The sequence below is a fragment of the Trachymyrmex cornetzi genome, unplaced genomic scaffold (genome assembly GCF_001594075.2).
Source record: "Trachymyrmex cornetzi isolate Tcor2-1 unplaced genomic scaffold, Tcor1.1 scaffold23, whole genome shotgun sequence".
Taxonomy (NCBI): domain Eukaryota; kingdom Metazoa; phylum Arthropoda; class Insecta; order Hymenoptera; family Formicidae; genus Trachymyrmex; species Trachymyrmex cornetzi.
This window is the reverse complement of record NW_017296956.1, coordinates 2,814,091-2,826,628: the sequence shown is the minus strand read 5'-3', so window position 1 is coordinate 2,826,628 and position 12,538 is coordinate 2,814,091. Positions and strand designations below refer to the sequence as shown.

The 12,538-nt window shown below is 39.9% G+C and overlaps 1 protein-coding gene across 2 annotated transcripts; it reads right to left on the bottom strand.

The window, feature by feature from the left end:
- Positions 1–1,334: 1,334 nt before the first annotated feature.
- On the bottom strand, positions 1,335–12,127 carry LOC108760868 (protein Star). 2 transcript variants are annotated; one of them, XM_018507129.1, is made up of 6 exons: positions 11,678–12,127; positions 4,110–4,301; positions 3,401–3,614; positions 2,183–2,347; positions 1,896–2,087; positions 1,335–1,520 (listed from the first exon to the last, which is right to left on the bottom strand). In XM_018507129.1, exons 2-6 carry the CDS (start codon positions 4,298–4,300, stop codon positions 1,335–1,337), a joined length of 948 nt encoding a protein of 315 aa, XP_018362631.1. In that variant the 5' UTR covers position 4,301; positions 11,678–12,127. The 2 variants fall into 2 exon arrangements, with proteins under 2 accessions (XP_018362631.1, XP_018362630.1); XM_018507128.1 differs by lacking the exon at positions 11,678–12,127 and adding an exon at positions 6,900–7,655.
- Positions 12,128–12,538: the final 411 nt, after the last annotated feature.

Below are 12,538 nucleotides of genomic sequence, written 5' to 3'. Positions count from 1 at the left end.
CGGCGCACGATGAAATTGAAATCGTCGCGAAGAAAGTGAGATGTCAGGAATATCTAACAAACGATTCTGCGTTTCTGCGAGATGTCTTTATTGTGTGTGTCGTCTGCACGAATAGAAAAAAATTAAAAGAACACTCTATCTGGCTGGTCATCGACACGAAAACTGAAAACAAGAGAGAGAAATCGTGGCACGTCTCGCAATAAAACACAGATATAAGACACGGAGAATCACATATAACCAGAGCAGGTTTAACGACTCGCACGTGGCTCATGTTGTGCTTCCGGCGTAAATGACCGCAAAATATACGCGCGCGCTTAGAGTACCATTTTGCCCGCGGTTGAAAAGAGAAATCTTTACACCCCTTATTAATCTTTCACACGCATATATATCGAGAATGTCGAGAATTGATATGAATTTCCGATTCTTTCAGTCCAGCGAAATTCAAGTCCTCGGATTCATAATTACAATTTGGTCCTTCAGAAATAAGGATAGCTTGTAAAAAAATCACATATAACAAATTCGAGGATATTCTCATTTTACGTGATTTGAAGCGTGAATGAAGTCGGGGACAATCATGTAACTTTTTCCCTAGAGCGGAAAAATAAAGAGTGAAATTTTTTGTACGTGTATGTGTATTTATGTATATACCATACATACATAAAAACGTTCACTTTTCACGTTTTCGCTCTAGAAAAAGTTACATGATCGATACCTAAGACACTTTGAAGCTCAAACCTCAAATTCAAATCACTTGAAGTTGTGGCCGTTCGAAATTTGATTCCAATGTTCTTAACTTCAATTTAGAACTCGGAATTCTCGAGTAGTCTGATAATCGAAGTCCTAAATCTTCAACTACTTATAGTTTTGACTCTCACCTTTAAACAGTTGAAACTCTCAAAATACGATCGTAGTACTTTCAATAGTAAGTTCTTGAATTCATTAGTCCCTCGAGATTCGATCGACGATTGTTATCAGTGAACTCGTTATCGCGGATAAACATTGTTCTATGAATTGTGAAAGCAACGGGTTTTATCCTTGATGTCCGCGGCAAGGAAAGAGACTAACAAACTGGGGAATTCGGCGCAGAACGAATTTCGCGGTTGATTACGTCTGGGATCCTTGATACCGCAACGAGTTATCTCTCTACGTGATATCGCGCTTCGAATGAAAGAAATATTTCCAGGCAGTGAAATAAAATATTAAGAACGGATCGGAGGTAAGGTGGGTTATCTCGAGTCGCTCAAATTATTACATATATATATATATATATATATATATATATATATATATGTATATCCTATATTTTATATATTCAGACCAGTCTATAACCTGAGTCAAATTTTAAGGAGAGTGTCGTACAAGAAAATCGACTTTCCAGTGTCTGTCGTGTGTACGAGCTTGTACCTCCGGCTGGTCATCTTGTCGATGAAGCTCTTTGTCTCCGCCTCGCTGTGATGAGGACTCCATCGTATCGACAATATCGATATTTTTATGATGTCCCATGGGATGGTGTCGAGTACCTGCGATAATTTTCAACTGCCCTTACGACAAACCCTTGCAACGCTTGTTACCGGCTTTGTATTTTTATAACTCTCCGATCGATCACAATTCTAAAGCCCGTACATGCTTTTCAATCGCGAAATTATTATGTTACAATAAAAAAAATACAATATTTCTGAATATTTCTAAATCTAAATCTCGATATCATTGTAAAACTACATCTATTTTTTTAATAAAGAAAACATAACAAATATGCGTGATGAAATAAATAAACATCCTTTTATATATGTACTTTTCTAGACGCGAGGAAATAAATGTAAAAATTTTTAATTGAAAAAACATTGTAAAAGTTATATATTTCGAGGACTCTAGATTATTAAATTTCTGTTGTTTACCTGACCATCGGGAGCGTCAGGACTGTCAAGACTTAAGTAATCCAAGATCGTGGCATTGTACGCTAACAGCACGCTGTAGAGAGGAAAGCACTTGAGTCTAGTGGTAGGAAAACCGTCGTCCGATGACACGAGGCTGTTAGGACCATCGCCTAGCTTGGTGACCTGGACCTCCGATTCCTGATGGTACTTTATCTGCAATATACCGTTCGTGCGCGTAAGACATGTATTCTTATTGCGTTCGATTCATCATCGCCCTCCTTCGTGATGACCTTTCACCGTTTTCTCACCTCTTTGGTATCCGTGTCCGTGCTGAGACAGGCATGGAGGACTCTCGATCGCGGGTGTCTGGTACTTCGTTGCGCTTCGAAGAAGCTCTTGGGCTCGGTAAGTATCAAGACACCGCGCCAGTTCAGATTGGACTCCAGCCAAGCGGTGCTGGAAATCGCACCTATCTGAAAAAAAAAAGATGACATCCGACGGTGACGGATTTGCGGGCCTGAATCATGATAAGGAGGTAAATTGGCCTAATTCCCGCCGGTCTAATTCCCGCTCCCAATGAATAAGATGAATTGGGAAGAGCGTGGAGAGATATCCAGCTCATCTATCTCGCTCATCTATTTTTAACTGGTTGCGTGCTGACGGCGATCCTGACTACTTTTGCGTGTTTCGCTAATGTTACGGTGCACTATCACGGGCGATAAAGAATTGTTAGCGCAGCCGTGCTGTATCTAAAGCGAACTTTCAAGACTGCTGAAGCACCGGTATACTTGGCTCTAATTTAATCCAAAACTTGATAAGATGCAAGAAACAGGCCGCATGTAAGAGAACGTAAATTTTCACTCCAAGGGGATTTTATTTTTTGAAAAATATGCTCATGATACTTTCATATTATGTATCGTACTTTACACACACACTCTCAAAAATTCATAAAAGCGTAATATCAACATATAAAATAATTTGAAAAATTGTAATTTTAAGCTTTCGCAATGCCTTTGTAGGATGTACCAAAATTGCTCGTTTTAATTGCAATTTTAATTTAAAGAGCGAGAGAAGAGAAAGAGAAGAAAAAAGAGAGTACATATTTTCCTAAAAAAAAATTTCATGGAGAACCATCATTTATTGTAACTCTTCAATAATTACTTATAAGTATCTCAGTAATATTGAAAACTAAAATTGAAATTCAATACTTGAACTGCAAAACGCGGTTATTTAATTACGAAAACTTGCTTCACTGAAACTTCATCATCTTCAGCCTCTTATACTTGGAAAATTGTCGATGCCCCGACTTTTTAATTAATGAAAGATCATCCAGAAATTGATCGAGTAATTAAGGATTTTAGAACAACCCTCGTAATACCATCCATTCTTCACCGTCTGTAAACCGCAAGTTTCACGAACAAAGATATTACGCCGTCACATTAGAAGGATGAGACTCTCAATGTGCGCAACGGTGACACATGAGACATTAATCACACTCCCGAGGGTTGAAACGAAAGATTCCTCACCCTGCTGATGTACTCTGCGTAGATACCCTCACGCTTCCCCTGCGACAAGGAGGCCACGTACTTCTCCTCTGACGTCTGATTGGCGTTCAACGGGTCCTGATGGGTAGTCGGTTTTAGATGCACTTGCCGTATGTACGCCACCAATTGCGGATTGTCCATCGAAACGCTGTCCAGCACGTAATCTCTGGTCATGTTCGCGTCAAACGCCTGTCTCCTGTAACGGAACATCCACTTTAAGCTACACCAGTGGTGTTCAATCTTGCATAATCTGGAGCTCGATCATGTAATCCTCTCGTAGCGGAGTAAAAAAGAAGCGAAGAGTATAAATTTCCACACGAGCTCGCCGAAATCCGATCGCTTCTCTATAGTGAATCGCGAGTCGCCTGCAGGCTTTGCGACGCAGAACGGTGGGATTTTACGTACGAGATAAATGAAGGATTTGGAGTAATTAAAAATACTGAATAATAAAACTGCATATTGATATATATGTCAAATATTTCATAAAAACTTAACGGATCCACACATATCTCTTTTATTGTTAATTTATGATCACAAAAATCAGCATCATCTTTTTAAATATTAAGAGTGAGCTTAGTCGAAAGTTTAAAAAGATTTACAATATCAAAATAATTTTAAAAAATTCATATTTTCCTTTATCTAAAAAAAATTTTAATTTAATGTAAAAAAATAAAAAAACGGCAATTTTTACCTCAAAGCCGCAGCCTCGCTCCAGAAAAGAAGCAGAACCATGGCGGTGGAAAAGGCGGCAAGAAAAGCCAGGCAGGGAGCTACTCTCCTCCACCAGGTTCTTTTATAATTGGCAAACGACGTGCCGGTCAGTGTGGGCCCTACAGGCGGTGGCAAACCACCATTTGACGAAGGTGTCCCTGCGGGAGCCATTCTGTGGAAACACAACGAACGTGTAAACACATACTGCATGCAAATCACGGAAAAAAGACATCCGTGACGAGTTGTAGTCTCGACAGCTTATTGACGCATTTCACGTATTCCCGACTCTATTCTCCGAAGGTGTTTTTAAAACCCGGAATTTTGGCAGCGGCACGTAAACACCTTTATAATCCCTTAACATTGAAACTTCGAACATTCATCGTGGATATAGTCGTAATTTTCCTAATTTTTCCATTAACTCGAGTTAATCTAAATAAATATAGATTAAGAAAAAAAAGAAAAAGTGTCATTCAGGATTAAGGTCCGGTTGTTCCACCTTTGAGTAAATTTTACTTGTTAGGTAAACAGGGCAATCGCGCATGTGACTGGGTAATCTTGCTATTTATATATACTCAACAAGTAAAATTTAAGTAAAAGGTTTCCTTTTTTTTTTTCTTAATCTATATTTATTTAGATTAACTTGAGTTAACGGAAAAATTAGAAAAATTGCGACAAACCTAAGAGATATTGTGAGAAATATTTATTGATAAATTAATCATATATATGTCAATAAAACTTCTTTTCTTACAATTAACGGAACAGAAAGTAAAAATCGATGAAAGAAGAATTTATATATATAATTTGAGGATTTTACGGGTATTTTCTTCAGAGATGCCAAAAAGTTTGCGACTCGGTTTGCGGGTTATCGCCGTGTCGTAATCCATTGCTAACGCCATTAGACGATAACCCGCAAACCACCCTTTGGTAAGTCTGAATACAATTTGAGGAATTTACAGCTTCAGATTTATTCGTGTATCTTAAAATATTTTAAACATTGAAAAAGACGCAAAAGATAATTTCTAAATTTCCTTTGAAAAAGGTATCCATTCTCGAAATAATGTTCCACAAAAGAAACTGCAATCAAACAGATGGGACACCCTGTAACGCTGCGCGACATGCATACAGGTATGAGTCACCCTGCACTTTCTAACCAGCATTTTTTCAGTCACGTTCAAGTGAATGCACGCCTAAGGATTCAAGACACAGGAAGACCTTCATGGATCAGATTATAATTCGTTTGTTGCCTATTATGTGTCGGAAGCTACCGTACTGAATAAAAATTTATCTCTTTTTTTAACTTTTTTTTTTCTATCGATATATATATATATATATATTTTTTTTTTATTGTAGATTAACTGTACTGTACTTTTCATTTATTTTATGGTATATCCAAGTTTGATAGAAAAAAAAACAAGTGCGTAAATATTTTTATATATTTTTCATCCTCTAAGTTATTGACCAAATAATTATTTGTTTTATAAAATTGAGATAGTTTAGTAAAACGAAATAAATGTTATATTGAGTATTAATTCTATGATAAGAAAAAAACATTCTAATTCAAGTAATAAAAATAGGCAGCCGTAAATTGGCGGGATCTCCTCTCATCGGAATTTACAGAAGTAGTTTTTTTTCGGTGGGGGAACGCTGGATAAGGTCTACATGTGTTACGCCATGCAGAACAATGTCTATTCCGTTATTTGTCTCACACCACACAGTTAAGCAAGGTTTGTCGGTACCAACTTCGCATCGCTCCGAGAGCATCGGGAGGTTTGCACTAATTTGCTGTAAAACTTTTAATAGAGACAAAGATGTTTGGTTTATCAAATTTGCTTATCTAAATTGAGACGGTTCTTCTCAATCAATGTTTCGCGGCGTATATTGCGAACTTACTCTCTCGCATTCTTCGATTAATCGAGATCTAGTAAAGTCAGTTTTTTTCTTGATAAAAATCATCAAAATATCAATAATTTTTGAGTTATTGAAAATAATCAAATCTCTCGGGGATTGCATTTCGGGAGCAATAACTAAAACTTCATTTGTTTGAAAATTTTTATTTTGAGAACTCCATATTCACTATTTTGAGCAAATCTCGCTTTAACGTAATTAATTTTAGAAAAGGAAAAAGAATTGAAAGTTATGGAAATATTTTTTCTGAGAATCCAAGACAGCTTAAGTTTTCCCAATTTGAAAAACCAGTTTAGAATTTTAAGAAAAAAATTAAGTAAATTGATAAATTAAATGTGTGATTTTTACCTATTAGTAATTAATTAAAAATAATAATGCAAAACACAAAACAAATCTAATAATCCATACCACTCGACTATTCTCCCCCTCCTGAGCTCAAAAAAGTCTCAACTCTAATTTGTCCTGTATCTAAATAAAATCCTGGCTACGCCCATGTATCGAGTAGTCATTATTTTTTTTTTTTTTTAGATCAATATTATATTTCTCGTGTAATAAAATATAACTGTATTTAGAAATTCTCTAACTTTTATGTCCTTAATATCGACGAAATATTTGATCTTTCATCACTTTCTTTGTTTTCATAATAATTTATCCACTTCCTTTTACTGAGTAATAAACGTTGGTAATTTTAATATTAATGAAACTTCCACATTTTTCACACGCATTTAAGTTCGAAATTTCACGTAAAAAGCGGAGTTCAGTCGAATCACCGATGAGATAAAATCAGACTCGTTAAAGGATCCATAAATGAAGAGCTTCATTACCCTTGGTACGTATAATTCGCCGTCGTATTTAATTTACTCACTTCATTTTCATCGGCCTCCGCTTGTGTCCCTTATCCGTGAGATAGAAACTTGAGGACCATTTAAGTATCTCCAGTTCGTGATAAAACACTCACTTTTTCGCTTCACAAGCGCTTCTCATCCTCCGCGCGTAAGTTCGATTGGAGAGATTAGAGAGATGCAGCTTGCAGCGATTACGTCTTCGAGTTCCTCGACACAACACGCGACACGCGTTTCACGTATCAAGTCTGACGTCTTCCGAACGTCACGAATTGTATCGCGCAGCCACAATATTTGGTAGCGCCGGCTAAACGCCGTGTCACGTGGGTTCGACCTTCGCGGCGTGTTGTCGTCTTCGTCGTCGTCAGTGTTGTGTTGCTTGGTGTCTTGCCGTGTCAGATCGTTTCGCTCTTCGCCCTCGTCTCTGAGAAACGCTGCAACGGAAAGATCTTTCTCACGTCGACGAACGAGACAGGAGAGTGATCAATCGAAGCCCGAAGCTCGTTTCCTCGCGGCTCCTTTGTTTCCGCGGCTGTTTGTTGTGGGTGCGTTACGTAACGAATCGAATATCCGGTGCAATCTCCCTCCTCGATCAAACGCAGGGCTCAAGACACGTCTTTCTCAAGATACGTTTCTCGGTAAAAAGTTGTGTGTCTACACAATTTCCCCGAGATACATTCGAGTAAGCTCCTCTCCTCAAAGTAAACCGAATGATTTCGGAGTCTTCAAAACGCAGTTCGATTTTCAAGGATTTTGTAGATGCTCTACGTGATTCGACTTGCAGCAATTTTTCAGATAAATTCAATTAAACAATCGTCGGATCCTCTCAACAGTTAAATAACCTTAAATTGCTCCACTTGTGTGGTTTACGAAAAGAAAATTAAATCTCTCAAGAAGGTTGGAAATAATTTAGACGATGGTTGGTTCTCGAATCTCCTTGGATGCAGGACCAAATGCTTCAAAGAACGTTCACTGCATTCCCTCCTTCCCTCGTTTCTCGCTCTTCTTTGAGAGTGTACTTTTTTTTCCTTTTCCTTTTTTTTTATCGCACGGCTGTCCCTTGGAAGGATTCTCCTCGTGCTTCTCGATGCAGCTGGATTTTTATAGAACCGAGCCCTTGAAGTAGTTATATTCACTGCGGTTCCCTTCGCTGGATTTTTCTCCCTTGCTCTCACCGGTGTATTTATTGCAACGACGCCGCCTCGAAGATTTTCCACGTGTTTGTCGACACGAGCGGAATTCTCCGCGTGATTGGCATTCCATGAAATATTCGATGAATCGACCGCTTTTCTCCCTCGGCTACGTGAACGGAAGTCGCTGAAGGACAATCGCTGTCACTGGAATCAATCCGATATTCGATGCAGGCACGAAGCGATCCCGTCCCGCAAAGAATTCCTCGCCGACCGACCGAACCGACCGACGAATTTCTTTCGCCTCGGAATATTTTCCCCTCTCGGAATGCACTCGGGACCACTGCCGCGGGGACTCCCCGGCGAATTCCCGACGGATAGAGGGGATCCGACAGAAACGGGCAGAGACGACGACGGGATCGTATCGGCTCGCTGACTGCCGGCGCGATTCGCTTCGTCTGTCTCCTCGGTCGCCGACTTCTTCGTCGACCGACATCGAATTACATATATATATATATATATATCGATTCGAACGAGAGACAACGACCGTACGCAAGAGACGGGCGGGAACAAAGAGACAGACGGGAGACGCCGGGGTCGCGGCGCGGCGCGGCGCTACGCGACGCGACAGACGAGCTCACGAGCGTTCCGCACGCTTGTGGCGGCCGAGAAAGCGTGTGTGTCGTGTATATTATGGTCGAATGTCGCATTGCAGCGACGACGTCGGCGACGGCGGCGGCGACGGCGGTGGCGGCGGCACACATGATGAAGCCCGCGGCCGCATCTGTCGTCGTCCGTCCTCGTCCCACTCGCGTACGTCCGACTCCGCTCTTTGCGTTTCTTCACTCGGGACCTCTGTTCCGACAATGTCGATGTAGGCCCTGCTGCGCGACAGACGGCGAACGTGGTGTGCGAAAGGGCCGAGAAAAATACTCTGTACGGCGTTATTAGGCGGAAAATCACCGAGCGGCGAAATCAACTTTTAAGGCCCGATGCCACCAATGTAAGATTAACGTTGATCTCGGTTCACTTTATTCTCTGTCTTTTTCCAATGCGCGTTTCTACCATGTGGTTTAATTTTAATCTCGGTTCAACTAACTCTTCATCTTAGTTCTAAAAAAAGATGAAAAGTAAGTTGGACTATGAAAGTTAATCTGCATTGGTAGAAACAGATATAATTCTAAGAATTTTTGGTTTCACCAATGGAAGATTAACTTTAATCTCGGTTTAACTTACCGTTTATCTTTTTCTAATTCTAATTTACTCTTTTATAATACTTAGTAAATTAAACCTAAATTAAAGTTAATTTTACATTAGTGGAACCAGACCTAAGTGAGATGGTTACAGCACTACTAGCATTTTTTAAACCTAATTTCAAAAAAGAAAACTATAAATTATTGTCCAGATGCTCAGAAGTTTTAAAATTTATTATTTTTAAGAGTATAATGAATGCAGATTTAATTATAATATAATATAGTAATAAAAAATATAATAACTATAAAATAAAATTTTTTTGAGGTGTTCCGAGCATGCTATCAATTTGCTTTAAACCACCTAATATTTGCTTAAAAGTTAAAGAAACTTCGTCGGTTGAAATTTCCTCAACCTTATTGCGCATCAAATATGAAAAAAAAACGGAGATTTTTTTCTTATTCACGTCAATGTTATGCAAATCAACCAGCGTGTGTCTACAGTATTGGAATTTTCGATCCGAGTTTCCATTATTTGGAATCGTAATATTGGGAAATGATGACTACTGGTTTCGAGTCGTTAACTCGGAAAAAATTGACGAACTTGCCTTTACATCTCTCGCGTGATGGATTCGATTGGAAGCAATAGCGTGCATTGGTGCGCACAAATTGACTAAATCCGTACGCTGATAGAATACAGATGATTCGACTGATACAATGGTGGTACAACTACCAGCGTAGGCCATTGTCGTTTGACCAAATTTCTACTGGACCGTCCCGGCTATCAAAACACTCGTAGGCTATGTTTACCTAAATACTCGAGTACTTGGGTAAATTTGTGCACGAACAGCTTACACATTCACCAGTGTGTGTGTGTGTGTATATATGTGCGTATCAGTGCATTCAACTGAATTCGCTATAGGCATAGCCAACGGATTTGCTGGTAGATAAAATATCATATGAAGCTAGCCAACTGATAGGTTTGTTTAGCTTCCTGCACGCTATCTTCATCACTCTTATTTAACAGAGTCGCTCGAAGTGTAATTATACGTATATTCAGAATATAGAGAATATAATTTCGCGAAATTTTCTAAAGCTAAACAAAGATTTTTTAATGAGCGCGGATAAAAATAATAGTAAAAAGTAGTATCCTTTAAGCTTCTAGATGCTCAATATTATTGTGTTTAATTATTTAGTACGATATCATTGATGCCCTCTTTAATTGTAAAAGCTTTAAATCAAAATAAACAGGTTAAATTAATTGGAATTCTGGTTCAATCTATTCTAATAGATTTATAACCAGAAATTCAGTATACTTAACCAGAATTATAGATCAATTATTTTTCACCAGAATTCCAGTTAATTCAATCAAACATTTTTCTTCATGTAATAATATTGAGTGTCTAAGGACTGCTTAAGTCTAATATTGGCCAATAATTTTTGAATATTTATAGAAAGAAAGTTACATTTTTCATAAAAACCTGAATATATCAAAAATCTGAATATAATAAAAAGAAATTTGTATATATTTAAATATTACGTTAAGCAATGTATGCTAAATCAGCGTCCATTTTTTTATGTAAAAAGTTCGCTGTTTCAAATTAATTGAAAAATAAAATTTCAATCTATTTACGTAAATAATTAATTTTATTATTTATGTTATTAGAAATTTCTTTCATGAGAGAGAACAAAACAATTCAATTTCCGATAATTTCGAAATATTTTAAAAATAATCGCTATTCTCTTTTTAATTTCTACTCTATCTGCAAATCACAAGAGAAAGTGCGACAGCTCTCCGGTCTATATATAGTACAGAATTGCTAATAGCACTACAGTGTGATACGATGTTTACAGTAGACTTGAACGCGCGTTATGTTACGTTTCATCAACTGTTCCCAAATTACATGACTGTACCGCGATAACTTATCTCGCTGAATTAACGACGCAATGATTCACCTTCATTACCTCGTATATTTGGGGAAAGTGTACATTCCCCTAGGTAGTATACAATAACTTGAATTGACTCTGACTCACTGAGTCAAAACTCCGCTTATATACTGAAAATCGTCCTGCCCTGGAGGTTTGGAAATGGGGATTTCTGAACACCGTAGGTACGGCAAATCACGCCTCACTAACTCTTACGCGAGACTTGCGTGAACCACATTGCACGCGCACTAACACAGACAAGTCCGTTTCACCATCGTTTTACTATACAGAACACGGGATATCCATCAGCTCGGGGAAAAGATCGGCGCAGGGGAAATCTTCAACTTTAACTAAGAAAGAGAGACGTCCTTCTTCTACCTTTGACCTCCGCCGCCACCAGAACACCTGGGCGGCGGTAGACCAGATAGACCAGGTAGACCTCCCTGTATCTTTTCATTATTACACGGCGCCGCGGTTTGCGTAGACACGTTTCTTTTTTTCTTTTTTTGTCGTGAAAACGTGCGCCCGAATACGAGCAGCTCTTTTTCCGCATACCTGAACCCGCTGCGGCCTATCCTTTCGCGTCAGTCAGGATCGGAACATCGTCCATGCAAACAGGTTTCCCTCTCGGCGGCGCTTGTCCTGCCAGCTCCTTTACTTTCCGCTCCCCGCGCGCGCGCGGTGTCCCCGAGGACGACGGCGAGCGGATCGCGCTCGTGATAACTCGACCCACTGACGACGGAGTCGCACTGCCACGGTGTTTATGACACTGCGCGGATGATGACACGCGAGAGTACCCACCGAGAGGAAGTTCTTTCTCTCTCCCTCTCCTCTCGCCTCCCACACGCGGAGAACCTTCTCTTGTGGAGAACCTCCGTGGAAGCCAAAGCAGACGGACGGAGAGAAAGAGAAGACGCGATACACTCACGCGACGCGTTCACCGCCGTGAGATGACACCTGAACACCTGAACAGGCTGACTGCGAAAGAGGAAGCGCAGGAAACGTACTACCTGGGCTCGTGGCGAGTAGACTGCCTCGACTGCCCTCCAGCACCTGGGACCCAAGCGCCTGACGCCGCGCTGGTTCGTTCGCCGAGTACAATGCCTCCTATATCGGGTGTCCTTCTTTAAAACACCGCCTACCTTCGTCCTCAACTATCCCCTTCAAGCCGACGAGGCTGCCTGTCTCTCTCTCTCTCTCTCTCTCTCTCTCGCTTTTACGAGGACACGCTCCGCTCTCCTAGCCAGGTAGCGGCCAGTGATTCTCATCCCAGGTGAATGGTCCCACGGCCGAGTATATAGATACGATATTTATGGGCAACTTGATTCGATTACGGACCTCTCAGACTCGCCTGGGAGTTCGAACGAGATTTCTTTATCTCTAACCTTTGACGATTTTAATCGGGGATTTGCTCAT

Bases quoted from the DNA above. Each gene is read 5' to 3' on its own strand.
- LOC108760868 (XM_018507128.1), bottom strand. The intron at 2,348-3,400 runs GTGAGGAATCTT...TTTTTTTTTCAG, and splicing joins ACGCAGAGTACATCAGCAGG to ATAGGTGCGATTTCCAGCAC. The intron at 2,088-2,182 runs GTGAGAAAACGG...GGTATATTGCAG, and splicing joins CGGACACGGATACCAAAGAG to ATAAAGTACCATCAGGAATC.